The sequence below is a fragment of the Prionailurus bengalensis genome, chromosome B3 (assembly GCF_016509475.1).
Source record: "Prionailurus bengalensis isolate Pbe53 chromosome B3, Fcat_Pben_1.1_paternal_pri, whole genome shotgun sequence".
NCBI classification, from domain to species: Eukaryota; Metazoa; Chordata; class Mammalia; order Carnivora; family Felidae; genus Prionailurus; species Prionailurus bengalensis.
Window position 1 is genome coordinate 21,484,063 of NC_057355.1, and position 27,768 is coordinate 21,511,830.

Sequence of the window (27,768 nt, forward strand, 5' to 3'; positions counted from 1 at the left end):
CATGTAATAAGTTGTTAAGTCTGAACGTTTGCATATCTTGTTCGAGGAAATGTAACACATTTAGAAAGCCAATCATCAGAAGTGCCTTCAAGATGGTTGGTAAGAAGACCACATATTTTGGGCATTCAACAAGTGGATTTCACAGCATCATATAATATTTTCGACCTATTTAAAACTATGGTCAGGAATAACTTTTTATTCATCACAGTCAGCAAACAGACCATGTTTCTGTTACCCCACTTACACATGACTCCATAATAAAAGTAAATGTCTCCTCATAGTCCTATAACTTGGCCACTGTTGTCTCCTAATTGGTTCAACTTCCATTTTTAAAACTAACCTTTTCACGAAGCCAATCCTTTGCAAGCCAAACTGGAATTTACTGTGTGTGCTTGACAGCATTCGTTTTTCTGAGCTTCTCCTATTTTTCTGTGAAGTATTATGTTCCTTAAAGATGGAGTCATAACATAAAATTACCACATGATCCAGCAATCCCACTACTGAAAACCAGCTTTTGAAGAGATATTTATATATCCATGTTCATACATGTATTATTCACAATGGCCAGAATGTGGAAATAACCCATGTCCACTGACAGATGAAAATTATAAAATGTGGTGTACACTTACAATGGAATATTTGTCAACCTTAAAAAGGAATGAAGTTTTGACACATAAGTGTCATGCTTTAAAAACACTCTAAGTGAAATAAGCCAGTCACAAAAGGATGAATATTGTACAATTCAAAAATATTATACGATGCTGTGAAATCCACTTGTTGAATGCTCAAAATATATGGTCTTCTCACCAACCATCTTGAAGCCACTTCTGATGACTGGCTTTCTAAATGTGTTACGTTTCCTCAAACAAGATATGCAAAGGTATAATATTGTATATACAGCATCTGGAGTAGTCAAATTCATAGAGAGAAAGTTTTACAGTGGTTGCCAGGGCTAGGGGAAGAGGATAATGGGGGAGTTATTGTTGAATGGGTATAGAGGTTCAGTTTGGGATGATGAAAAAGTTCTGGAGATGGATAGTGGTGATGGTTGCACAATATGGAAATACAGTTGATTCTTGAACAAAATGGGGGGGTTAAGAGTGCCAACCCCCAACACAGTTGAAAATCCACATGTAACTTTCGACTACCCCAAAACGTAACTGTTGACTGGAAGTCTTACTGATAACATAAACAGTTGATTAACACATGTTTTGTACATTGTATGTAATGTATATACTATATATTCTTATAAAGTAAGCTAGAAAAAAAGAAAATGTTATTAAGAAAACCAAGGGAGAGAAAATATACTTACAGTACTATATTGTAAAATTGTGAGTGTAATTGGACCATGCAGTTCAAACCTGTGTTGTTCAAGGGTCAACTGTATTTAATGTCACTGAACTGTACACCTAAATATGGTTAAAATGGCAAATTTTGTTATGTATATTTAACTATGATAAATGAAAAAGTGGGGTTATTTACAGTTGAACCATCTGAAATAGGAGGATAAATCAAAGCCAGCCTTTGCAGAACACTGTTTTCATTTTACTTTTCTCTATGACAAGATGTCTATATAATTTTTTTTAAAAAATGTATATTAGTACTCAGTTCTTGCAATAAATGTATGACTTGTTGGAAGTTACATTCCCTTCCTCTTTTTAAAAAAAATTTTTTTTAATGTTTCTTTACTTTTGAGAGAAAGAGAGACAGAGTATGAGTAGGGGAGGCGCAGAGAGAGGAAAACACAGAATCTAAAGCAGGCTCCAGGCTCTGAGCTGTCAGCACAGGGCCTAATGTGGGGCTCGAACTCACAAACCATATCATGACCTGAGCAGAAGTCGGACACTTAATTGACTGAGCCACCTAGGCGCCCCATCAGTTTGTCATTTTCTGCCTGCAAGCACTCAAGTGCACTCAGAAGGATCCAGGCCACATCACAGGCCTTACAGTTGTCACTACTGCTGTAAGAGTCAAGCATGGCAGCTACTTGGGTTCACAAATTGCATGCTTCTGTTGCCACTTCATCTGTCAACCACAGTTCATACCTTGATTAATTGTGATGCAACTGTATTCCATGGGTTACTGGCATCCTACCACCCACCTTTGGCAAGTTCAGCACTGTACTCAAGGTTAAGAGCATGACCAAACCAATCCCCAAATCCGGTCTTTAGGGGTCTACCTCCTAGGACCACTCCCAAGACCAATTCTGTCATAGTCTAGGTCTAATCAAGAGGTAGAAATGACACATTGTTAAACAAGGAAAATCTGGTAAAAGGAATGATTAACTATGATAAAATAGTAACTGTGAGATATAAGGAACTCTGTGTGATACCTTAGAGCTGAGCAAGAATACTTGAGGGACAATCTTGGAAGGGGTTCAGACTTTATGGGAGAAGGTATGATTCAGCCAGCAAATAGCAGAGAAGTTGGTGGGTTTAGGCAGGCCAGAGCTGGTTGAGGGTTGTTACCCTCCAGAGTGCAGGCAGGGAGCAGGCGATTGGCAATTGAGGGTGTGCAGTGGGAATTCAGGCACTGGCAGGGGCAGAAAGCCTTGAGAGTGTGCAGAGGGGATGACAGTGCAGTACACAACCCTCCAGACCATGACAGAGTCCACGGTGTGGGAGCTGGATCTCACAAGCCTGGATCATGACCTCAGCTGAAATCAAGACTATGATGCCCAACCAACTGATCCAGCCACCCAGGTGCCCCCAGATGGCTTTCTCAGAGATAATGAGAGATGACTCTTTGTCTTATGAGGTTTTTTTTTGCAAAGGGTTACTTGCAATTGTGTGTGAGCTAAGATACTGTTTGTATTTCACCAAGGAGAGGAAGGACAGGCTAGGAAGGAGTGTTATTGTAAGAACCTGAGAATCACCTATTAATTAGATTCATTTCAACAAGGTGGGCTCAGCCTGTTACAATATTTTTTCATGTATACACATCACCTCTTTAAACTGCTAAGTGCTGAGACAATTAAAACTATTAAGGTGCACTTCTTTGTATGTGGCTCGTCACTTAGCCCTGGTGACTTGCCATGATAAATGCAAAAGAAACGTTGTGACTGGTAAGAAAGACTACAGTGATCGATAAAGAACTCCTTCAGTTTGAGACGGGACTTCAAAGGAAGACTAGAACTGTAAGTTTGGACACAGAGAGCACTATCTAGCAGAGAGGCCTAACATTATTAAAGATTCATCCCCTTGAACACTTTTTGAAGGTTGCTAAGCTGAAGGCTTCAGGACAAATGTCCAGGAGTAACTCTGAAACATTACCACTTGGCACTCTTCCTAACAGGGAATTTCAGATTAAGGGAAATAGTGGCCCTCTGATGAAGGAGAAAAAAGAAAGAGAAAGAGAAGAAAGTGGGTGGCCTGGGAGTCAGAAAACTTGAGTTTCTGTCATTACTGATTCTATCCAGCTTTTTTTTTTTAAATGAAGGTGTAGAGGACTCAAGCAACCTTCCAGATCCGTCTGCCTTTATCTTTCCTGTTTACATACAAGATAGTAAATATATTACTTCACGAAAGGAAAAACACTCCTTTGGTATTTACACAACTGACCTCCAAGTGTTCCCAGCAGGATACTGGAAGTACGTGGGAGTTCAGTTTACGTGTTTTTAAACTACTTGCCCTTCTGTCTAGTTTCTCCCCAATCTCTTACGGTGCACTGTAAAGCTAAAACTCACTGTCCCTATTGTATTGACTTCATCTACTTCTGTCCCCGTCTTGCTGTCAGTCCCCTTGGGCAGGTTCCCTCGCCTCTTTGGGAGCCACGTATAAAGAGGGGCAACGTCAACTGCACACACTTCCCAGGGTGGCGGTGAGAATCAAATACTATATGGAAACCCCACGCTAACCGGAGACGTTCCTTGGATATACCTCCTGCCCACAGGTGCAGACAGAGACCCCGGAACGCGCCTCCTGGGAGGGTGGGGGAGACAGAGTGCAGAGGATGTGGCTGCTCTGGCCACCCGCCGCCTCCTCCAGCCCCCGGCCTCGCGTCCCGCGCGCCCCACCCCCCGGCGAACCCCGGCCGCACGAGGTATTCACCTACTGCGCCCGAAACAGCCGCCACCGCCTTCAGTAGGCTCGCCATTTTGGGAAGCGACCCACTCTTTCCCGAGGTGCGTCAGAGTGGGAGAGGAGCTCGGGCGAGGGGCAGGGCAACCCGACCGGGGGCGGGGCATACGATGATGGGGGGGGGGGGGCGTGACGAGCGTCGCTGTGTTCTTGTGGTGCGGCGGACGAGCTCCCCAGTGCACCTAAAGAGGAAACTTAAAGGGAGGAGGCGTCACCCCTATGAGCCCCTCAGGACTACGAAACAGAAAGTTTGGAGAAAGTTCAAAAGCGCTAGAACTGATCAATGGCCCAGTGAAAGTTCTTGCACTGCCATTGACTCTGACAGGGGGTGGGTCCGGAACTTCTGAGCGACGGAACCTTAGCCTCCAGGGTCTAGGCTGCGCGAGGCGCGTCTTTGTGGCGCGGTTTCCGGGCAGCCCTTTTCCTTTACATGCGGCGCTGTGTGGAGAGCTGCAGACAGCAATGGTCCCGCGGGTCTGGCGTCGACGAGCCCTGGAACGGTGTCTGAAGGAGGTTGATAAAGCCACCGGCCGGCCAGAGTGCTTCCTCACGTAAGTGAGCAGAGCCGGACTCTGGGTGAAGCCCGGGTCTCAGCGTGGGTGCGGACTCATGGCCCCCAGCGAATTCTGGAGTAGGGGGAAGATAAAGGGATGTGTACACCTCTTTTTCCCAGATTTCATTTACTTGACGCACCCTTAGCCTATCAAAAATTTTAAAGTTGTTGAAAGCTGTACAGTGCAGATTTCCGAGTCGTGTGCTAACCAAACTAAGCTCAGTTATTAATGCCCAGAGGCTTCCATTGAGTCTTAACGCACCCCCCGACTCTTTACACACAGGCGCATGCCACCCTAGGTTGGTTGCTCTTTTCTCCAATATGCTCTCAATCCACCCAGTGCTTACTTATCCATATCCTTCATTGGAAGTATTAAGTTTGTCGCTTGGCTGTCCACCTCCACGATGAGCTTCTTGAGAATTAGGACTGTCTTTCATATCTCTTGCCCGCATAAGCTCTTTGTATTGTGTTGAAGGACTTAAAATGCGTTGTATGAAAGTATGGCTCTCAGATTTGTATTTCAAACCCGACCTTTCCCTCAGCTTCAGGCTCACAGCAACTACAGCCACATATTCTTAAAGCATCTCAAATTTAATATGTGCAAAATGAGCTGTTGTTTCTATTTAATTTCCTGTACAGTGCCCTCCGTGATACTTTTTCCCCATGCTCCACCCCTGCTTCCCCTATCTCAGCAAACGGCAGCTCTATTTTTTCTGTTGTTCAGACATATAACTTAGCTACTTCTTTGATATCTTCCTTTTTTCTCATTTCTACATATAATTCATCAGCCAATTCTGTCGGTGCTGTCTCCAGACTGTATTCTGAATTCGACTGCTTCTCACAGAATCTGTTCCCCTAACCCCTGCACAGTTCTTCATCAACCTAATCACTGTACTTTTGTAACGTTTCCTCTACTGGCCATCTTTCCAGAGTGTAAATTCTATCATTTTGCTCCTCTGCTTAAAATCTTCTGATGGCTTCTCTTTATACTTAAAATGGCAAACTCTTACCTCTGAGCCCTGAACGATTCACCTCCGATTCACCTCCCATCTACCTCCCTAACCTTCTGCCTCCTTTATCACACTCCAGCTATGCTGGCATTTTTGTTCCTCAGACTCACCACGCTCATTTCCATCTTAGGAAATTTATTCTCACTTTTTCCTCTACTTCGAAGATAATGTTTCCAGAGCTTTGAAAGACTATCTCCTTGTGTACAGGTGTCATCTCAGACGTCACATCTTCAGAGAGGTAGTCTCTGACACTCTTGCCAAAGCAAGTTTTGACCATTGGCTGACTGAATGATGGAGTGGCATATAACATAGCAGAGTTGAGCTTTTTAAGACTAAGATTCACTATATATCTTGAGGCAAAGAGGTGTGTAGTAGTTTCCCTGTCTAAAATCCATACAGCAGATTCACAGACACTTAGCTGACTCTTTTTTATATGTTAATGTGGCTCATCTGCAAGATAATACACTCTTGGGAGCCAGGATCTATACTTAAAATTGATATTTCATTCAAGTTTGGTTTTGCACAAGAGTTGGGCTTTTTTTGTCTAATTCACAGTGCTGTGAAATTATTATCTATAATTATAAATCTCTTTAAACTTCCTCCCCATGCCCCCTTAATAGGATTCAAGATGAATTGGCATCAAAGTTCACTTCATTAACAAAAGTACTTTATGATTTTAACAAAACACTAGAGAATGGCAGAATCCACGGAAGTCCTTTAAAAAAACTGGTGATAGAGAATTTTGATGATGAGCAGATTTGGCAACAACTAGAATTGCAAAATGAACCAATTTTACAATACTTCCAGGATGCAGTTAGTAAAACCATTAAAGACGAAGACATCAGTCTTTTTCCAAAGAATGAAGAACAGGAGTGTGAAGAGGATGGCTCAGAGGTGGAGGCTGATGGCCAGGAGGCCCTCGAACAAGATTTGGAGGAGGAGGAAGTGGCAGACCTGAGTGATGATGATCCTACAGGGGATGAGAAAGCGAAAAACTCAAGCACAATTGATCTGAGGAAAAGTCCAGTTTTCAGTGATGAAGATTCTGATCTTGATTTTGATATCAGCAAATTGGAGGAGCAAAGCAAGGTGCAAGACAAAGTGCCTAGGAAACCAAGAGAGAAGTCCATAGTAGATGATAAATTTTTCAAACTATCTGAAATGGAGACCTTTTTAGAAAACATGGAAAAAGAAGAGGAACAAAAAGGTGATGAGGAGGAAGATATTGATTTTTTTGAAGACGTCAATTCTGATGAAGATGAAGGAGAACTGCTTGGAAGTCAAAAACCTAAGGTAAAGTCTTGGGAGAGGAGAGAAAGAGGACTTTCTACCTCATATGAGATTTTGTTCTGCTTCTTGAGAAGAGGTTTCAAATACCTCAAAACTCATCAGGGCACAAGTGAAGTATTTAGATCTGTTGAAAACTGGACTGGAAAAATTAAACCAAAGCTTATCACAAAATATTTCTTTTGTAGCTTAACAACCATAACCACACATGTTAGAGGTATTCAGAATTTCCCTTAAACATATCTTCACCAAACACTAAAAATGATAATAAGTGAAAGGAAGGCATCTGTTTACTTTAAGCTGAGATATCTTGGAAATAATTATAGTTAGAAGATTTAGAGATAGGAATATAATGAATCAATACTTCCTTCCAGTTTGTTACGGTCTAGTAGTTCTTACAGTTTTGTAGTAGTGTTGTAGTTGCCAGTTTTCCTTATAAAATATGCATATACAGGGGCCCTTGGGTAGCTCAGTCGGTTAAGCGTCCGACTTCGGCTCAGGTCACGATCTCACGGTTTGTGAGTTTGAGCCCCGCGTCAGGCTCTGTGCTGACAGCTCAGAGCCTGGAGCCTGCTTTGGATTCTGTGTCTCCCCCCACCCCCCTTCCCTCCCTCCCTCCCTCCCTCCCTCTCTCTCTCTCTCTCTCTCTCTCCCTCCCTCCCTCCCTCTCTCTCCCTCCCTCCCTCCCTCCCCCCCCATCTCCCTCTCTCTCCCTCTCTCTCTCCCTCTCCCTCCCTCTCCCTCCCCCTCCCTCCCTGTCCCTCTCTCCCTCCCTCCCTCCCCCCCCACTCTCGAAAATAAACATTAAAAAAAAGTCTTTAAAAAAATATGCATACACATATATGCATGATTTAATGTGTTTTTCTCCTTAGTCAGAATTTTGAAAAGTCTTTTCATTTTAGTCAGGTAAAAGTTCCAGAAACCTGAAATACAAAGACTTCTTTGATCCAGTTGAAAGTGATGAAGATCTAGCAAGTGTTCATGATGATGAACTGGATCCAAAGGAAGAAGACAAAGAAATTGCTGAAGAAGAAGAAGAAGAAGAAGAAAGCATTTCTGAAACGTGAGTAGTTTGAGTCCCTTACATTGTAAGCTAGAACTGTCCAATTATATGTGTGTACTCATAGTTGTCAAATATGTTTATCCTAAAAAGCTATATTCTCTAACGTCAGATAATCTCAGGGTAGCCAGAAGAAAGTCTCTGAATTTAAAGAGTCATTAGAGATCATCTAATGAAGATAAATGTCACCAGCAATCAGATCTTTATTTATTTGCTTTTTGTGCCAATAAAAATACCTTATTGTTATTTTTGTGAGATAAGTTTGTACTATAGATTGAGGAATATTTTCTATATATTGTACACTTTTTGTTCTATTTCACTGAAATAATACCTTCTGGTCCTTAATAACTGAATGACTTTGGAATTCTGAATATTTATTTGCATTAGGTATACAAAAGAATTTAAATTACTAGAAAATAAGTTTTGTTTTACTTATGAAAAGTGGTGTATTATTGTTTTTCATAAGTGTTTTGGTATTTATAGGGATGAAGATGATGACTTTGAAGAAAGTGAAGACAGTAAACAACATAAAGAAACCTCAAAAAGAGTGACCTTTGCTTTGCCAGATGATGAGGAAAATGAGGATACAAATATCTTAAATGTACAGAAGGATTCTGATGAAGTTAAATCCTCTTTTGAGAAAAGACAGGAAAAGGTAATGATTAAGAATTGAAGGAATTTTGTATATACTTACCAGGACTATGGGACTCCCAGATAACTAATGTACACTGTTTTTCTTGGCTGAATGCTTAATTATCTTTTAAAAACAAAACAAAAATCTTGCTGCTATTCCCTACAGCACACCATATCCAGATGCCCACGTGGAAGGTAGCTAATTTGTAAAAATCAGTGCTGCATTTCCCACCCTTTGACTTTCAGTTTGTGTTAAAAGCTGTTTTTTTTTCCCTTTGTCGCTGGTTTCTTTATACCTAGTGGCATGTTTTTCCTAATTAGCTGTCTTGTGAACCTCTCTTTGTAGCTCTTTCAGCTGCTCTTAAGGATACTGCTTCTTTCAGATGCTCTGTGGATGGCTCCACATACCTGAATTTTAATTAATGCCATCTCAAATACATTTTCTAAAGTTGATAAAAATTATCTCCTTGTGACATGATTTCAGGCAAATGAAGTGTCATTTGCAAATAATGGATAACAGCCTGGCTCCAGTTATTTGTGTCATTTAACCACCTTAAAATTATATCACGCAATTAGAAATGAGAATAGGCAAATAAGTATACCAAGGATATCAAAAGAATTATTAGCAAAAGAGAATCTGAGTTAAATCTATGATTGTCAGATTGTCCCCAAAGAGATAGATTTAAAGGAAGGGGTGGGGGGCCGGTACCTCGTGGCTCAGTTGGTTGAGCGTCTGACTTTAGCTCAGATCGTGATCATGATCTCGCTGTTCATGGGTTCACACCCCACATTGGGCTTGCTGCTGTCAGCTTGTCAGCGTAGAGCCTGCTTTGAATCCTCTGTCCCCCTCTCTCTGCCCCTCCCCCACTTACACTCTCCCAAAAATAAATAAATATTTTTTTTTTAAAAAAAAGGAGGAGGTGGGGAAGCACTAGGAAACAAAATAAGAAATTTCATTGAGTTAGTGTCTTTCCCTCCCTATATCCTCCCTAAGATAAAGACAAGCAGGTTTAGTTTTATTGGGGAATTATATCAAACTTTCAAGAAGTAGAAGTAATGTTGTTTAATTTCCACGTACAAAAAGTAAAGCTTCCAGACTTTTTTTCTTGTGAAGCTATTAATAACGTGATACCCAAACCTGACATTAAATCACATGCACACACAGAGTTTCATTTATGAATAGTGATGTGAATATTCCAAATAGCATAATGAAAGACTGACAACACCACAGCCAAATGGGCCTTATTCTTGATTTGGGAATAAGAAATCTATTAACGTAATTCTTGGTTGTAACAGGATAAGGAGAAAACTGTATGGTTCTCTCCATATATGTCTAAAAGACATTTGATGTGGGCACCTGGCTGGCTCAGTCAGTTAAGCATCTGACTTGATTTCAGCTCAGGTCATGATCTCCAGGTTCGTGGGATTGAGCCCCATGTCCAGTTCTACACTGTCATTGGTCATTGTGGAGCCTGCTTGGGATTCTCTCCCTCCCCCTCCCCCACATACATGTGCTCTTTCTCTGTCTCTCAAAAATACATAAACTTAAAAAAAGACATTTGATGAAATTTAGTATCCATCCTTAATTTTTTTTTCACCTGCAGTGAAATACAAATGCATTTAACCAAAAGGTGCCATCATGCTCAGTGGTAAAATTCTAGAAGTAGCCCTTTAAAATGAAGAGTAAGACAAAATGTCCACTATTACCTTTACCACTGTTATTTAACATCCTTGTGGAAGTGTTAGTGCAACTACAGTAGAAAGACATCCAAGGTAAGGAGAACTGAAATGAGCATTAATATTTGCAAAGGATACTAGAAAAACCTAAGTAGATGAACTGAAAGCTATTAGAAAAACAAGGGAATTCAGTAAGGTAGCTTTCAGGCTGGCATTTTCTACACTGTAAAGTCATTATAGGGCTGCCTGGGTGGCTTAGTCGGTTGAGCATTTGGCTCAGGTAATGATCTCATGGTTTGTAAGATCGTTCCCTGTGTTGGGCTCTGCCCTGACAGCATGGAGCCTGCTTGGGATTCGCTCCCTCCCTCTCTCTGCCCTTCCCCCATTCGTGCTTGCACATGCTCTTCTTTCTCAAATAAACTTAAAAAATAGGGGCGCCTGGGTGGCTCAGTCAGTTGAGTGTCTGACTTCAGCTCAGGTCATGATCTCATGGTTCGTGAGTTCAAGCCCCGCATTGGTCTCTGTTCTGGCGGCTTAGAGCCTGGAGCCTGCTTCAGATTCTGTCTCTCTCTCTACCCTTCCCCTACTGTCTCTCTGTCTCTCTCTCTCAAATATAAAAAATAAAACATAAAAAAAATTTTTTAAGAAATGAAAATTAAAAAAATAAAAAGTTATAAATGTTTTCTAAAAGTTAGAAATAATTTGGATTGGGGGTGTGAAGTCTAATGTTCAAATAAAAATTAATTTTGGAATGCTCTAATAGTTAAAATTGATAGTGGCTTGGGAATGGATAGATCATTTGACTAGAACAGAGCCCAGAAATCTGTCCAGAATCTTCTGGGGGAATTTAGTATGTTATAAACATGGCATTTCAAATCAATGAGGAAAAGAAGTCATCTGCATTGCCTCACCCCACCTCAGGTGTTAAGAATAGGAAGTTACTGTTGGCTTAATAATAAAATGGTGGCAAGAAAAAACAAAAATGTATTGAGAAATAATACATTTCTTGCTTTTGTGCTTTTTTTTTTTTTATAACGTTTATTTATTTTTGAGACAGGGAGAGACAGAGCATGAACGGGGGTGGGTCAGAGAGAGAGGGAGACACAGAATCCGAAACAGGCTCTAGGCCCTAAGCTGTCAACACAGAGCCCGACGCGGGGCTCGAACTCATGGACCATGAGATCATGACCTGAGCCGAAGTCGGATGCTTAACCGACTGAGCCACCCAGGCGCCCCGCTTTTGTGCTTTTAAAGTAGTTGCTTTTATTCAGCTATAAGCCTGATTTATTTCCTAAATGTGTAATAACTTTTGTTTCTTTCTTAGATGAATGAAAAAATTGCATCTTTAGAAAAAGAGCTGTTGGAAAAAAAACCTTGGCAGCTTCAAGGGGAAGTGACAGCTCAAAAGCGACCAGAGAACAGCCTTCTAGAAGAGACTCTGCACTTTGACCATGCAGTCCGCATGGGTACGTGAGCCCATGGGGCTCCTGCAGATGTTCGTTTGCATGTGTTTTCTATGACTTTATTTCATAGGAAGATTTGAAATGATATTTCTTTTCCCCCAACTTTTTATTTTAAAAAGTTGCAAACATACAGAAAAGTTGACAAAATAGTACAACAAACACATATATGCTATTCAGCTGGATTCACCAATCGTTAACATTTTGCCATATTTGTTTTCCTTCCCCTATGTATATATGTGATTATCTGTGTGTACTTTTTCCCCCGAATCATCTAAAAGTAATTTACCAATATTATGACACTTCATGCCTAAGTACGTTTACATGTATCTTCTAATAGGACATTCTCTTATACAGTCACAGTACTATTAATTTACCCAGGAATTACTGTTATGCTAATTCATGCCTAAATCCATAATCATTTCTGCTAGTGACCTGTATACAATGCCTGGTATCATTTTCTACTGACGAAATTGTGAACTCTAGCCAGGAACCCTGGTCATCTCATCAAACTCTTTCTTGTACCTGTGAAATCAAAATGAATTTCCATTTTATTCAGTTCTAGAGAGATTGGAAAAGAGGGTGAGTACCCAGGTGCATGGACTAAAAGTGTTAGCACTGATTACTGGATATACTCTACTTTTGTGGTTCTCAAACTAGAGGGAGCATGAGAGGGCTAGTTAAACACAGATAGGTGGCCCTTTCCCCCCACCTTCTGATTCAGGTGGTGTGGAGTAGAGCCTAAGAATTTACATTTCTAACAAGTTCCCAGGTGTTGATGCTGCTGGTTCAAGGACTACCCTTTGAGAACCTCTGGTCTAGTGTATACCTACCTCATGAGTACATGTTCTGTTTCTTTTAGCTCCTGTGATTACAGAGGAAACCACCCTTCAACTGGAAGATATCATTAAGCAGAGGATAAGAGATAAGGTCAGTAAGAATGAAATTTAACTGAACTTAAAATTCACTGGAATTTTTAGAAATAATATATGAGTATTTTGGGAGCAGGACCAACACTCTTCATTGTTTTCGTAGAAATTTTGTTTATATCAGTTCTTCATTTAAAGCTTAAATCTACACTGAAGGCTACTACTGCTTAAGTCTGCACTATCTTTCTTTTATTGTGTGAGGCACTGCCTTTCACTAGAGCTCTGGAAAGCCTTGTGCTTGAGGAGAAGGGAGAGCCAGAGCCACTGCCAGTCTTTCCTGTGCCTTGCTCATCTGCCTGGTGGCGCCCGGTGAAACTGGTAGAGGATGACAGGCGTGGTGACTGATTCTGACTTGATAGGGTCATACTTGGGACCTTTCATCTGGCACACAGTGTCTGGGCACAGTGTGACAAAGGGTTTATTTTTTTCAAATGTTAAAAACCTAGCAAAGTTTTTGTTTAAGAATTGATTTTATTTTGTAAACTTAGAATAACATTGGGCATATGACACATACAATAAGAGATGGCTTTAAAATGTGTATAGTGTTTGCTCAAAATACGAATAGTTTGAAGGGTGGGTACTGTATGCAGAGTATCCTTAAATTTGAAATGAAATGAGAAACTCAAGTATTGACTTGTAAACAAACCTTGATGGGGAAATGTGGAATTAAAGGTGGTAACGAGGAGAAAGGTGCATTTAAAACAAGAACAAAAAAGAATACTTAAGTAATGCCCTCTTTATTTTTCATAATACCTATGTTTGGTGACTTGAATAGTCATTTTACAGGTTGAAATTAATTACTTTTTGCTACAATTTGCTTACCCTGGAATGATAATAAATATTCCAGAGGAAGAGTCTTTTTTTTTTTTTTTTTTTTATGAAATTTATTGACATATTGGTTTCCATACAACACCCAGTGCTCATCCCAAAAGGTGCCCTCCTCAAAACCCATCACCCACCCTCTCCTCCCTCCCACCCCCCATCAACCCTCAGTTTGTTCTCAGTTTTTAACAGTCTCTTATGCTTTGGCTCTCTCCCATTCTAACCTCTTTTTTTTTTTTTTCCTTCCCCTCCCCCATGGGTTCCTGTTAAGTTTCTCAGGATCCACATAAGAGTGAAACCATATGGTATCTGTCTTTCTCTGTATGGCTTATTTCACTTAGCATCCCACTCTCCAGTTCCATCCACGTTGCTACAAAAGGCCATATTTCATTTTTTCTCATTGCCATGTAATATTCCATTGTGTATATAAACCACAATTTCTTTATCCATTCATCAGTTGATGGACATTTAGGCTCTTTCCATAATTTGGCTATTGTTGAGAGTGCTGCTATGAACATTGGGGTACAAGTGGCCCTATGCATCAGTACTCCTGTATCCCTTGGATAAATTCCTAGCAGTGCTATTGCTGGGTCATAGGGTAGGTCTATTTTTAATTTTCTGAGGAACCTCCACACTGCTTTCCAGAGCGGCTGCACCAATTTGCATTCCCACCAACAGTGCAAGAGGGTTCCCGTTTCTCCACATCCTCTCCAGCATCTATAGTCCAGAGGAAGAGTCTTAAGTGAGCTTAGAAAGAAATGATAGATTTTGTTAATTTATGGTCCTTGTGCCTTTCATATTTCAGGCTTGGGATGATGTAGTACGTAAAGAAAAACCTAAGGAGGATGCCTATGAATATAAAAAACGTTTAACGTTAGACCATGAGAAGAGCAAATTGAGTCTTGCTGAAATTTATGAACAGGAATACATCAAACTCAACCAGGTGAGGACTCCCCGAAGGCAAAGGCATTGTTATTAAAGTAAGAGAAGCAGACAGCTGGCTCTTCTGGTTCTACTGTGATGGCTGAAAGTCAGGAAACAAATCTTATGCTCTTGGTTCACCTCATTGAAGTGTGAGACAGTGTGTTAGAAATAGAGAGGTTACGATATTGCCCCTGAATGTGAGGGGGTAGGGGAACTTGTTTTGCAGTTAGTCATTATTCACCCGATTGTTCCAAAGGTAATTATTAACTTTCTAGAAATTATTATAGTAGTCCCACAATTTTAAAATCACTTCTCTTTCATTCTTTAGAAGTTACCAGTATAACATTATCTGTAAATTCATTCACGTGTTTAGGTCTGGTGGGTTATGTGGTTTTGGTTTTGTTTTCACTTAGATTCTTAAAAAAACTATCTGGTTAAGTAGGACACAGTAATTTCAAGTAATATTATATTACCAGTTAGTGATTGGATTATTTTTCCACATTCGATTTATTCAGAATGTGGTCAGTATGTAGTTGGGGGTAAAATGGCATTTTTTATTTGCAAAAGCCATTTGATTAATTAATGCCACTTTCACAGCAATAGCAAACCATGACCTTGATGCTGCTGTTAAGTTGAAGATCTAGAAAGATTTGAATTCAAATTCTTTCTGGCTGCTTGGCAACCCAAAGTGGTAGTTGAAGGAACATATTATTAAACATTGCCCGGCTACTTTGAGAGGATTCAGTAAATACAGAAAGTATTTTGTAACCATGAGAGTTAAAAATTAAATATGTAATGGGACAGCTGTACCAGCTCTGTAAATACCAGTTTTATTGAGGTCTCAGAAGTCAGTAGTCAATCATAAGGTTTTGAGTATGGATTTAATTTAGGCTAATTCTAGACCCATTCAATTAAGAGTTAGTCTGGGGATGATGATAAATATTTCCTGAAGTTTGGTATCTGTCCTAGAGGTAATAGGCAAGGTGATAATAAATAGCACATGAATGAACTTCTGGTTGTATATAGATGATTTCACAGCTAGCCCCACGTCGGGCTCTGTGCTGACCGCTCAGAGCCTGGAGCCTGCTTCAGATTCTGTGTCTCCCCCTCTCTCTGCCCCTCCCGTGCTCGTGCTGTCTCTCTCTGGGTCTCAATAATGAATAAATGTTTAAAAAAAAATTTTTTTTTAAAGATGATTTCACAGCCATTATTATCTGGGATAAGGCAAATGACACGTGGAGGATAAAAAATGAGTTAAGTTAAAGTAAAGCAGTGACAAATGCCTGGACGTGGCTGGAAAGTGGGCTCTGGTGACAGAATTAGAAACAGACCTGGATGCATCTCTGGTATCAAGGTGGTGCAGGCAAAGAGCCAGTGGCTTCCCTGTTCTGGTGTGTGTGGTTTTGTTTTGTTCTATTATGCCTTGATAAAAAAAAAATAGAGTCTTAGCCTTTTAGAGTGAGCATTATGGGCAGAAGGAAAAGGGGATTGTGAGCATTTGGGCTGTTTCTACCTTTTGGCTGTTGGGAATAGTGCTGCTCTGAACATATGGCTACATGTATTTGTTTGAGAACGTCCTTTTTTTTTAATTCCTTTTTTTTTAATGTTTATTTATTTTTGAGAGAGAGAGAGTCAGAGTGCAAGCAGAGGAGGGGCAGAAAGAGAGAGGGAGACACAGAATCTAAAGCAGGCTCCAGGCTCCCAGCTGTCAGCACAGAGCCCGACATGGGGCTTGAACTCACAAACCATGAGATCATGACCTGAGCTGAAGTCAGACGCTTAACGGACTGAGCCACCCAGGCGCCCCTGAGAACCTCTTTTTTAATTCTCTGGGGTATTTACTTAAGTGGGGAGTTGCTAGGTCATACAGTAATTCTCTGTTTAACTTGAGGACTGCCTGATTCATTTCCATTGTGATGGCACCATTTTACATTGTCACCAGCCACACACAAGGGTTCCAGTTCCTTGACATCCTCACCACCACTTGTTATCCGCTCCTCCCTTTTCCTAATGATAGCCATCCTAGTGGGAATGGCTTAGTTCTTGACAAATAAATACCAAGGGAATTAAATTGTAAGTTCTGAATCTTAGAGGTAGTGATTGCTGCAGCTCCTGAAGTGCAGAGCACATTCTTTTTTGGCTAGTGCTGGCACCGTCATGGTATTGAGAACTTGAATTCTGCCTTGTAATGTTTTTTTTTGGAGCCTTGATGAGAAATGGGGAGCACCCTTATTGACCTTCAGGGTTTTGCCCTGTGATGTGTATTAGGCTGCTTAATCTGATGTTGTTGAATTCATTTCCTAAGCAAAAAACAGCAGAAGAAGAAAATCCAGAGCACAAAGAAATTCAGAAGATGATGGATTCCCTCTTCTTAAAATTGGATGCCCTCTCGAACTTTCACTTCATCCCTAAACCGGTAAGTGTGTTAACATTTCAGTGTGCAGTCAGAACAGATGTGCCTTTAATTCCTCTTTGAGCTTTTGTGAGGCTAGCACTTTATTTGGTTTTGGATACAAACCTATAGGCATTCCCTGTAAATTACAGGCAGGGCCTGTCTTGAGGAAGGCTTACATGTAGTCCTGGACAGTTCTGGCTTCCTCTGCTGATCCAGCCTCATCACCAGATGGGCCTTTGCCAGACCTAAAATTTTAGCCACAGGATCTCTTCATTACTCACTCTTTCTTGTTGTTCAGTCTTGGGTTGTATTTTCATCCTGTGGTGTGTCTGGAGACCTGTGATGTCTGTACCTGCTGAATATTTTCTGAATACCTGCTATGTACCATATTAGGTTCTTTATGTATGTGAACCCATTTTCCCCAATTTTATTAAGATAAAATAGACATAGTGGTACCTGGGTGGCTCAGTCGGTTGAACGTCCAACTCTTGATCTCAGCCCAGGTCCTAATTTCATGGTTCATGAGCCCCCATGTCGGGCTCTGCAGTGACATCGAGAAGCCTGCTTGGGACTCTATCTCCCCCTCTCTCTGACCCTACCCTGCTTGCACTGTCACTCTCAAAAAAAAAAAAAAAAAAAAAAAAGATGAACTTAAAAGATAAAGTAACAGTGTATACATTTAAGATGTACAACAGTGGTTTGATATAGAGGTTCCCCCATCATCAGAAAGTAGAATGTTCCTATGAAACGTTTCGTAAGCCTAAATGGATAAACCAAAGAAGCAATTACCATTAACTAAATGGAAAAGTTTTTGAGCTTTTCAGACCCCAAAAAAGAACCTCTCCTAGGCTTTTCTGTTACTTCAGAACCAGTCTTGTAACGGATGCACAAACACGTGGAGATGCACACAAATGCTCACAGACACAGTTTAAAGCTCTGGTGGCCTGATGCTGAGATGCCGAGTGTGGTTCCTGGAGAAGGAGCTGGGCAGGGGAGCTCACTGCAAAACAGATGCTGAACACTACTTTTGCTTTCACAAAAGTAAAAATTCTTTTCAGATTTCTTTCAGTTAGCAAAAACGGGTACTAATCCAGGTCTTTTGTAAAAGCAAAGTGGCCTAACATGAACTTTGGAAGGGCACAGGATACCCGCATGTGTGTATTGTGAAATGATTGCCATGGTAAGTTTAGTTATCCATCACCCAGTGTAGTGGCAGTTTTATTTCTTACGATGAGAGCTTTTATAATGTACTTTCTTAGCAACTTTCAAATATACAATACTGTTAACTCTGTCTAGAACTTCTCTTATAACTGGAAGTTTGTACCTTTTGACTACCTACACCCATTTCCCCCACCACCTGGTGGCCACTAATCTGTTCTCTATCAGTTGGGGGATTTTTTTTAGAGAAATCTAAGTGAGATTCTTACCCAAAGTTAAATGGGAAAGGAAAGAAGAAGCCTCAGTTCTCTTGGCTGCCATGGTAAATAATTACAGTGAAACAAAAGTAAAGCATAGAAAAATTGTATTCAAGTATACTCCACAGGAGGAGCCTGCCAGTCAAGAGAGACACAGGGCCCAGAAACTCGTGAGTGTGGACTTTGATCTTTTTTTTCTTTTGGGTGGGGCCTAGGGTCACAACATTTGAATGACAGACCGGGATTATATAATAATTACCCAAATTTTCATGTCTTTTCCCAAGATGTATTTGAAATGCCTGCAAGGGTGGGAAGCCACAACATTATTTCTATTCTGGAGACATAGGTCAAATAAGGACAAGGGGCTGCTCTGTGCACAAGTGCCACATGCACAACACACTTAACTCTTCCTCTGCCAGGACGTTGTAACCACAGACCCACTGCTAGAGGGGTGGGTTGTGGTGGTCCCTGGGTGGTCTCCAGTAGAGCTCTTCATCTGGATGTCGAAGGTCCATCCTCCTGCTGCTCATGCCTAGTTTCCTGCCTAACAAGATCATACAGTATTTGTCTTTTCTCCATTTGATTTATCTCACTTGGCATAATGCCCTCAGGGTCCGTCAGTGTTGTCACAAATGGCAGTATTTCCTTCTCTTTATGTCTAAATAGTATTCCAGTGTGTGTGTGTGTTGTGGGTGCGTGTGTGTGTGTGTGTGTGTATACCATGTTGTCTTTATTCATTCATCTGTTGATGAACATTTCTGTTGTTTTCATGGCCTGCTATTGTAAATAATGCTGCAGTGAACACGGGGGTGCAGATACTTCTTGGAGCCAGACAGGGGCACCAGCTTGGCTCTACAAATGGTCAAGGCCGCTGGCTGGGAACTCTACTTGGACACTGCTGCAAGCAGGAACCTGATCTGCCAAGATCCAAGCACTAACTGCTATAAGCCCTGCCCTTGTTCTCCATCCTAGTCTGATCCCCAGTGGTCAATCCCCACAGACTTTGGTGATCCCTATGACACCGACATGATTGGGCCTGTCTAGAAGTGTCCTACGATGCTGGGGAGTTACAGGTCTACTTAGGCTCTCTTCCCACTGGAGAAACCCTAGGTCCAGGTGGTCTCTCACAATGGGGTGCTGTGCCGGCTGGGGGGAGGGATATGGTCAGAGTGTAGCCTGTCCTACCTTTCTAATGCAGTCCTTCTCAGTCTCTGTGGTCCAGGGGGTTGCTTCAGCCTCACCCTTGGGTTCTCGGATTTTCACAATGCTATCTCATCCATGGATAGTTGCTAGTTGGTCTTGTGAGGACAACTAAGGTTGGGATCAACTTGTGTTGCCATCTTGATGATGTCAGTGTCCCTGCACACTAACTTGATCCACAAAACATTAAGGTAGATGCTATTCTTTCTGTTTTGCAGATCAGGAAACCAAGGCTTAAGAGGTTGGGGTGGGGAGGGGGTGGTGCCTGGGGGCTCAGTCGGTTAAGCATCTGATTTCACTTTAGGTCATGATATTATGGTTAGTGGGTTCAAGCCCTGTATCCAGCTCTGTGCCAACAGCTCAGAGCCTGGAGCCAGCTTTGGATTCTGTGTCTCCCTCTCTCTGCTCCTCACCCATTCTCTCTCTCTCTCTGTTTCAAAAGTAAACAAACATTTAAAAAAAAAAAAAAGGTTGGAAGGGTTGGATCTAACTCTGGGTCCATGCTGTCCCCATTGCCTCATGCCCCTCTGTGCCAGGCCCAGACATCCAGCGACCTCTGTCTGTCTGATTCTCACCACACTTGACTCAGTGCCTCTTTACTCTTTGGAGCTGCCTCTCCCACTCACTACACTCTGTGAACCCATAAAATGTTCTATGCCTTCCTTTTAGTACTTGCCAACCTATTGCCCCTTTGTGTTGCCTAGAAATGAGATGTCATGAATCTCAGAGACTAGTCTAGAAGTCAGAAACCTGAGTCTGAATCTGCCCCTGACTAGCTTTGTGAATTAGACAAATTGCTTCACCTTTCCTCTGTATAGAAGAGGTAATCGCTAAAATCCTTCGGATTCTTTGATGGTTAGGAGATTTTTCCTGTGTGAGTATCTTGTCTTCTAAGACAGTCTGCTTTTATCACCTGGCTTTTTGTTTTGAGTTAATCAAGGTATAATTTGTATGACAGTAAGTTTGTGGTGGCAGGAGCCATTTTTAGATACCAAAGTGCCAAGTATAGCTGTGGAATAAATGAAGAGAGGAATTTTCATCCCCTCTTGGCCAGCAGGTCTTACTGTGAAAAAGTTACTAATATGAAAAACATGATCCCTTCCTGTGCCTTACAAGACCCTACGTGATCTGGCTCCCTCTCACCCCTCTAGTCTCCATAGCTTGCTATCCCCCAGCCACCCTGGTCTTCCAGTGCCTTCAGTGAGCAGAGTGCCTCCTTCCTCACATCTTCCTGCTGGACTTTCCTCCGCCTGTTAGGCTGTGCCTCTTTCTTTCCATGGTTGGCTCCTTCCTGTCTCTGGGGTCTCAGGCTGAGTGCCATCTCCTTCCCGCATTCGTCACTGCTCTGCGCATTTCCCTCATAGCACCATCACCGTCGTTGCTTGATGGCTAATTGTTCTCTACTCGTTTCCAAGCCAGCACAAATGTGTTTTGTTCACTGCTGTTTCCCTGCTGTGTTCATCACACTAACACAGAGCCTGATATGGGGAATTAGACATTCCGTGGAATCTTGGGAATTGAAGAAGGAGAGAATGTATTTGGGGCTACGTGCCCCAATATAGAAGCCTTTCTTTTTTCCTCTTCAGAAATGTAGAATTTTTGGTACAGGTTCCTTTTAATAAGAACTTTTTTTCATACCCAGTTTGGTATTTCACAATCTCCATAAACCCTACTGACCAGTCATCATTTTTTTTTCTTTTCTGGGCTGTCTCCGTTTTCTCTGTTTCTCTTTAAATTACAGAATGGAACACAACGTTACTAATAAGTAAGTGAACAGTCAGTAGTCCAGTGGAAGAAATTTTTTCTTTAACACTCTGACATTGTGTGAAATGTCCTTTTTATTCTTTCTGAAATTTCCCGGGACACACATCTGTCCAGTTAACTGGGGTAGGGACAGGACTGTGGTAAGAAAAAGGAGTGTGCAAAGGGATCAGTGACACACTCTGCAGTAGAGCCCCCTTTCTCCTGAGTCTCAGTGCCATGTTCTCTCCAGGGCACCTGCTGTGCCCCACACTTCATCTCTTACTCTCTTCTAGCCAACAGAGTCCCTGTCCCTGTGCCCTGGTGCCCCTCAGAGATGTGCAAGAATTAGATACAAAGAGCACTAGTGTAAGCATTAGGTAAATAATCAGTAGTGTTCTGATCAGTATGAAACCTGTTGTAATTTCTGAATTTCCTGGGAAGTTCTTTCAAAAAAAAAAAAAGGCACCTGGGTTCCTCAGTTGGTTAAACTCAGGTCATGATCTCACGGTTTGTGGGTCCAAGCCCTGCGTCGGGCTCTGTGCTGACAGCTCAGAGCCTGAAGCCTGCTTTGGATTCTGTGTCTCCCTCTCTCTGCCCCTCCCTTGCTAGTGTGCGCGTGTGCTCACTCTCGCTCGCTCTCTCTCTGAAAAATAAACATTAAAAAAAAAAGACTAGTGAACATTGCATTCATTTCTCCTTTTTATAATTAATAGGTTTGATTTATTTTGATACTGTTTTAGTTTTCCAAAGGAGTTCTGTATCATTTCATATTTCTGTTTATAAAGTTATGTTTTCAGTAGCTGGAAGATGACAAAATTTGTTTATCAGGTAGTCTATTTTGACTCATTCCTATAAGCATTTTTCCTTGCATCTTTTTGTATGTATTTCTTATTGCTGGCCTTTTTTCCATAACTGAAGACAAGGTAATATTTACAAATATCAATAGATTTATTTAACACTAGATAGGAATGTTTGAAAATGTCCACATCTGTTACTGATGGGAATAATTTAGTAAAATTCGGTGAAAGAACTGGTGTTGAATATGGCAGAAATGTTCCACAAAAGTGTAGAAATAAGGGTTCTTGGTGTAGTAATGAGAAAGAATAGTTCCTAAAATATGCAGATTATTAATTCCTCAGGTAGCCCATGTTGCCCACTGACACTGCCATCATTCCAGTTATCTTTAAGATTTTTGTTGTCAATACATCTCATATTTTAAATAATCTCCATAGAGTATTTTGTATAGTATGCTTTAATAGGTTCACGATACAAATATTTTGTGTTAGGACCATTTCTGACTTCCTATTAAATGTGTTGTCTCTTTTCTAGCCTGTTCCAGAGATTAAGGTTGTGTCAAATCTGCCGGCCATAACCATGGAGGAGGTAGCCCCAGTGAGCGTTAGTGACGCAGCTCTCCTGGCCCCAGAGGAAGTCAAGGTAAAAAGCCAGTGTGGAAACATTAAGGTTTTTTTTATAAGTTGGTATATAGCTAAATCTCTACTCAATGTCATTTTCCTGGAGTTTTAAGTATAATCAAATAATAGTGTTCAGTTTTCTGTAATCAGATATTATGAGGTACAGATAGAATTATTAGAAAAGCTGTTTGTAAATATCCCATATCTATATCTTGTTATAATCCAATTTGAATACTATCAGTGATACTAGGTTTAAAATAAATTGTTTATGTTGCTCATATACTAGTAGTCCTTTAATATCATAATTTCCCCCATTATTTTGTCCATTTATTGCTTATCAATAATAGAATCAGTTTCTAGAATAGAACATTTGAGTTATTAGAAGACGTGGGACATACCAAGTGTAGGCAGTCCCTGCCTCATGAACACTGAAGCTCATGCAGTAAAAAGAAATGATGGTTTGTAACAGGTCTCATCTTCCCAGCTGGCCTGGCACATGGCTCTTTGTCCCTCCTCACTTTGCTGCACCCACACCCATCCCTTTTAGCACCTTTGCCACCTCTACAGTTGACAGCCCTGGCAGGATAGGCTGGCAGCTGGGGAGAAAAGAGAGGAAATCGATTGTCAGTATATAGATACGTTCCTTCCATTTTGGGGAACCCCTCCTTCCGCCAGTGACTGTCATCAGCAGCTTGGCGCTGAGGTTGTCCCTGGAGTCTTAAGTGCTGTAAGGGGGGCTTGCTTCTGGGACTATCAGCTTGCTAACCTAGCTCTCCAGGCTGCCTTTGTGATGTGCTGATGTAGCCAAACTGTCACTGTGAGAGTCTGCTTCATCAAAGAATGAGTTCCAGGCCTAAAGAACTGAGCTACCAAAGCTCTTTGGGGTGCAGATAGGTACTGCGTACTCACTCTTGGCTGTAGATACACAGCCTATTGGCCACGTTCTGTGGACTTGCTTCCCTTCTAATTTCCTGAGTTGTGTTAAGTTAGATCAACTGGTGATTATTTTAATAGGAAAAAAATAAAGCTGGAGATGTAAAAACAGCTGCTGAGAAAACAGCTACAGACAAGAAACGAGAACGGAGGAAAAAGAAGTATCAGAAGCGTATGAAACTAAAGGAGAAGGAAAAGCGGAGAAAACTGCTTGAAAAGAACAACCCAGATCAAGCCGGGAAATACACGAAGGCAGCAGCTTCAGAGAAATTAAAACAGCTGACCAAAGCAGGCAAAGCTTCGCTATTAAAGGTAAGGATGCAGGAAGGAAAACCGCAGAACGGGGCCTGTGTGGGGAAACTGGTGGCAAGTGGTAGGTGACATCGATCCACGGAGGGTCAGACCCAGCTGACGCTACCCATCTGCCTAGTGAGAGGCCGTGGGTGCCTGGCTGGAATAACAGTCCAAAGCACATGGCCCTCCCAGACGTGGGGCCTGGCAGGAGTTTTTCTTCCTACTCACTCCTCCTTTAAGGCACAAGAATATCACAGCAGCATAAAATGTATATAAAACCTCTGTGCAAACTGATGTGAGTTTTCATAATTCCTTGTCCATTTATGGATATTTATATTTCCATATACATTGTTGTAATTATTTGGCACTTTTTTTTTAACTTACAAGCGCATTTTATAGTGTGAGTGTGTTACTATCTTTAATTGCAGGATGAAGGTAAAGACAAAGCCTTGAAGTCATCTCAAGCATTCTTTTCTAAATTACAAGATCAAGTAAAAATGCAAATCAGTGATGCAAAGAAAACAGAAAAGAAAAAGAAGAAAAAGAAGGATATTTCTGTTCATAAATTAAAGCTGTAATATATTTTGAATATAATGTAAATATTAATATGTAAGCTTATATTCTGTCCATTGTTCTGTTTTATAATAAAATTTGAGAACTTTTCTTTTCATGAATGGCAGATATTTGAGAATTCTGCAGTTTGAAAAGACAAACTCCCAACTGTCGTTGGAAAACCCTGAATTGCTTCTTCTGGGCGTGAAGCTGGATGTAGCTGCCAAGCCCCTTTGCACACTGTCCTTGCTGTGGCCCAGGTGAAGGCCAGAAAGGGCCCACCAGCTGGTGAGCAGGAGCTGGTCTGCAGGCTGACAAGGGCACAGGAGCCAGCCACCCCTGTCACAGACAGCTGTCTACAGCAGGGGTCCTCACTCTTTGGGGTCCTGACTTTCTTCTCCCACTGCTTGGTCATCCTTCTACAACACAGTGACATTGCCATGCTCGTGTCTTAACATCTTTCCCTTTGGGAGGCGATCTCATGTCACACGGACAAAGACTTCATGTAGCCTATAGAGTAGTGTCCACAGTCAGATGCAGAGAGGGCAGATGCAACCTAGATGTGATAGAAGGTGAACACACAAGGAAGGTAGACTGGCAGGTGTGGTGAATCTTCCGTGACCACCAGGCACTCACCTCCCCATCCAGGGAAAACTGCCTTTTGTCTGACAAGACCTCATATTATGCTTTGATGGAAATGCTGTAAGCTTTACCTCCGATGGGAAGAAAATGAGAGCAGCTTTTCCCGAAGCTGTTTCGGTTTTTCATCCACAGGGAACAATGAGTGGGCAGGAAGAGCCTGTGGAGGGTTGTGTCTTTAGGTCTCCAGGTCTCAGTCCAGCCTTAGTGAAAGTGTCATTTGGTTTTAGTGGTAATTGGAGTATTCTATGGCTCTAAGAGTTCTGCTTTCTTTTTAAATTCAGTTTGCCAGGGGCGCCTGGGTGGCGCAGTCGGTTAAGCGTCCGACTTCAGCCAGGTCCCGATCTCGCGGTCCGTGAGTTCGAGCCCCGCGTCGGGCTCTGGGCTGATGGCTCAGAGCCTGGAGCCTGTTTCCAATTCTGTGTCTCCCTCTCTCTCTGCCCCTCCCCCGTTCATGCTCTGTCTCTCTCTGTCCCAAAAATAAATAAACGTTGAAAAAAAAAAAAATTTAAAAAAAAATAAATAAATAAATTCAGTTTGCCAGTCCCCATTCAACTGCTGGCTTAGTTCTCTTTCCCTTGAGTCTTTCTTTCATAATGATTAGTCAAGATAAGAATGTTTGATCCCAAAATGATTCACCTTACCTGTCCAAGGGCAGTTTGATGTTTTGCATAGTTAGAATCATTTTTATCTTCATTTCTCACCCTGCCTCTAGGTGAGGCACATCTGTTCATTTGCTTTTTTATGCAATATTTGACACATTCTAAAGATTATGTTCATTTTGTATACCTACTTTGTGCCAGGCAATATCCTAGGTACCAGCGAGATAACCGAACAAAAGGATTCTTATACCTGTGAAGTGTACATTCTGGTGGAATATTTACATACTTTTTCTATATAAATTAGAAACATAATATAACGTAAACTTTTTTTTTTTTTTTTTTTTTTTTTTTTTTTTTTTTTGCCTTGTTGCATCTGAGAAAGCAAGCTGGGTCACCAACAGCTCTACCAGAGCCATCTGAGGAAAGAGGAAATTTGGCCAGGGTTCTCACCTTGCCGCATCTGCTCACACCAGTACTGTGTGATCTGGCAATATGGCCTCAGTATGTGCTGCCAGTGTTTCCATCAGTTCTCAAAGGATATAGGCTACATTAAGTTGGACTAAGTGAATCTCCTTGAGTGGGTCATCCAAGATACCTACCTACCTTAATGCCAACTCATTGTACATAAAATAAAAATACTTCAATTATGAAAAACAACACATTGGAGAAACCACTCTTTCTCTAAAAACACAAAACGGGGGCACTGGCTGGCTCAGAGCCTAGGACTCTTGATCTCAAGGTTGTAAATTTGAGCCCCATATTGGGTGTAGATTACTTTAAAAAAATAAATTCTTTAAAAACACAAAATGGTACTCAGTGGTGCTCTTCATCTACTTCACGTATGTTAAAGAAGTGAGAAAACCAGGGTGCCTGGTGGCTTAGTCCATTGAGCATCCAACTTGATTTCGGCTCAGGACGTGATCCCAGGGTCATGGAATTGAACCCTGTGTTGGGCTCTGTGCTGAGTGTGGAGCCTGCTGAAGATTCTCTTTCCCTTCTACTCTCTCTAAAATAAAAGTTAAACCACGGTTCTGAGTTGTGTTCATCGTTCCTTTACATTTGTATGTGTTTGACCATATATATCTCTTCATGCATTGTTTACTTCACTAGTACTTGAATTTTATGAAAATAAGACACTCATCTGTGGCTTGCTTTTTCACTGTTGATTTCCCTCATTCATCCATTCATTTACAGCGCTGCACAGTATATGCATCTACCACAATTTTATTTACCCAGTCACATGAAGACATTGTTTCATTTTATGCTATTAGGAACAATGCTGTTTTGAACCTTCTGTTTCCACACAGTGTTACTCTTATGCTCTAGCCTCTAGTGTCTTTTAGAATAGAATCTCAGGGTAGAAAGTGCAAAAGACTTGCTTTTGAAAGTTGCTTTTGAAACTAGTTGTACAAACTTGGACTTACTTGTATCTTTGTCAGAGGTTGTATTGGCAGAGTTTAAAAAATATTTTGCCTTTCTGCTGTGTACACCTCTGTGGTCTTCATTTATGTTTTCCTGCTAATGAGACGGAGCATTTTTGTTGTTCTCTGTATCATTTTTAACTCGTTTATTTTTATGTTTTAAAGTTACAGCAAAATTCTAGTAAATTTAGTTTCATTTGCTTTACTATTTTGTTTTTTTCTGAACAGTTTGAGAGGAAGTTAGAGACATCATGGCCCTTTCACCTAAATGCCTCAGTATGCATTTCCTAAGAATATTCAATAACCGGGGTGCCTGGCTGGGTCAGTCGGTAGAACTCGTGACTCAATCTCACGGTCATGAGATCAAGCCCAGCAATGGGCACAGAGCATACTTAAAGATCATAATTGAGGGGATCGTGGGTGGCTCAGTCAGTTGAACATCCGACTTTGTCTCAGGTCATGATCTCACAGTATGTGAGTTAGAGCCCTGCACTGGGCTCGCTGCATCAGCGTGGAGTCTGCTTAGGATCCTCTGTCCCCTTTCTCTCTGACCATCTCTAGCTCATGCACGTGCACATGTGCTCTCTCTCAAAAATAAACATTTTAAATAATAAAAAGAATATTCACTAATGTATAACCACACTATAATTACCAAAGTCAGGAAATTTAACATCAATACACTGCTAGTAATCCACAGTCCATATTCAGGTTTTATCACTTGTCCC

At 41.3% G+C, this 27,768-nt stretch overlaps 2 protein-coding genes across 4 annotated transcripts in view; one reads left to right on the forward strand and one right to left on the reverse strand.

The window, feature by feature from the left end:
• Window positions 1-4,201, reverse strand: part of MCEE (methylmalonyl-CoA epimerase) — a 29,232-nt gene extending 25,031 nt beyond the window's left edge. The window contains exon 1 of one of the 2 annotated variants that reach the window (XM_043554850.1): window positions 4,054-4,201. In XM_043554850.1, coding sequence (XP_043410785.1) covers window positions 4,054-4,186 — 133 coding nt within the window. In that variant the 5' untranslated portion in view covers window positions 4,187-4,201. Of the gene's footprint in view, window positions 1-4,049 lie in introns of both variants that reach the window. The other variant, XM_043554851.1, reaches the window with a different exon arrangement.
• A 7-nt stretch (window positions 4,202-4,208) lies between these two features.
• On the forward strand, window positions 4,209-24,503 carry MPHOSPH10 (M-phase phosphoprotein 10). 2 transcript variants are annotated; one of them, XM_043554848.1, is made up of 11 exons: window positions 4,209-4,630; window positions 6,263-6,935; window positions 7,832-7,992; window positions 8,473-8,644; window positions 11,624-11,765; window positions 12,622-12,689; window positions 14,316-14,453; window positions 16,740-16,850; window positions 22,517-22,624; window positions 23,617-23,847; window positions 24,258-24,503. In XM_043554848.1, the coding sequence occupies exons 1-11, from the start codon at window positions 4,299-4,301 to the stop codon at window positions 24,405-24,407; spliced, it is 2,286 nt and encodes a 761-aa protein (XP_043410783.1). In that variant the 5' UTR covers window positions 4,209-4,298; the 3' UTR covers window positions 24,408-24,503. The 2 variants fall into 2 exon arrangements, with proteins under 2 accessions (XP_043410783.1, XP_043410784.1); XM_043554849.1 differs by lacking the exon at window positions 24,258-24,503 and having other exon boundaries at window positions 4,260-4,630; window positions 22,517-22,625; window positions 23,619-23,723.
• The last annotated feature ends 3,265 nt before the right edge of the window (window positions 24,504-27,768 follow it).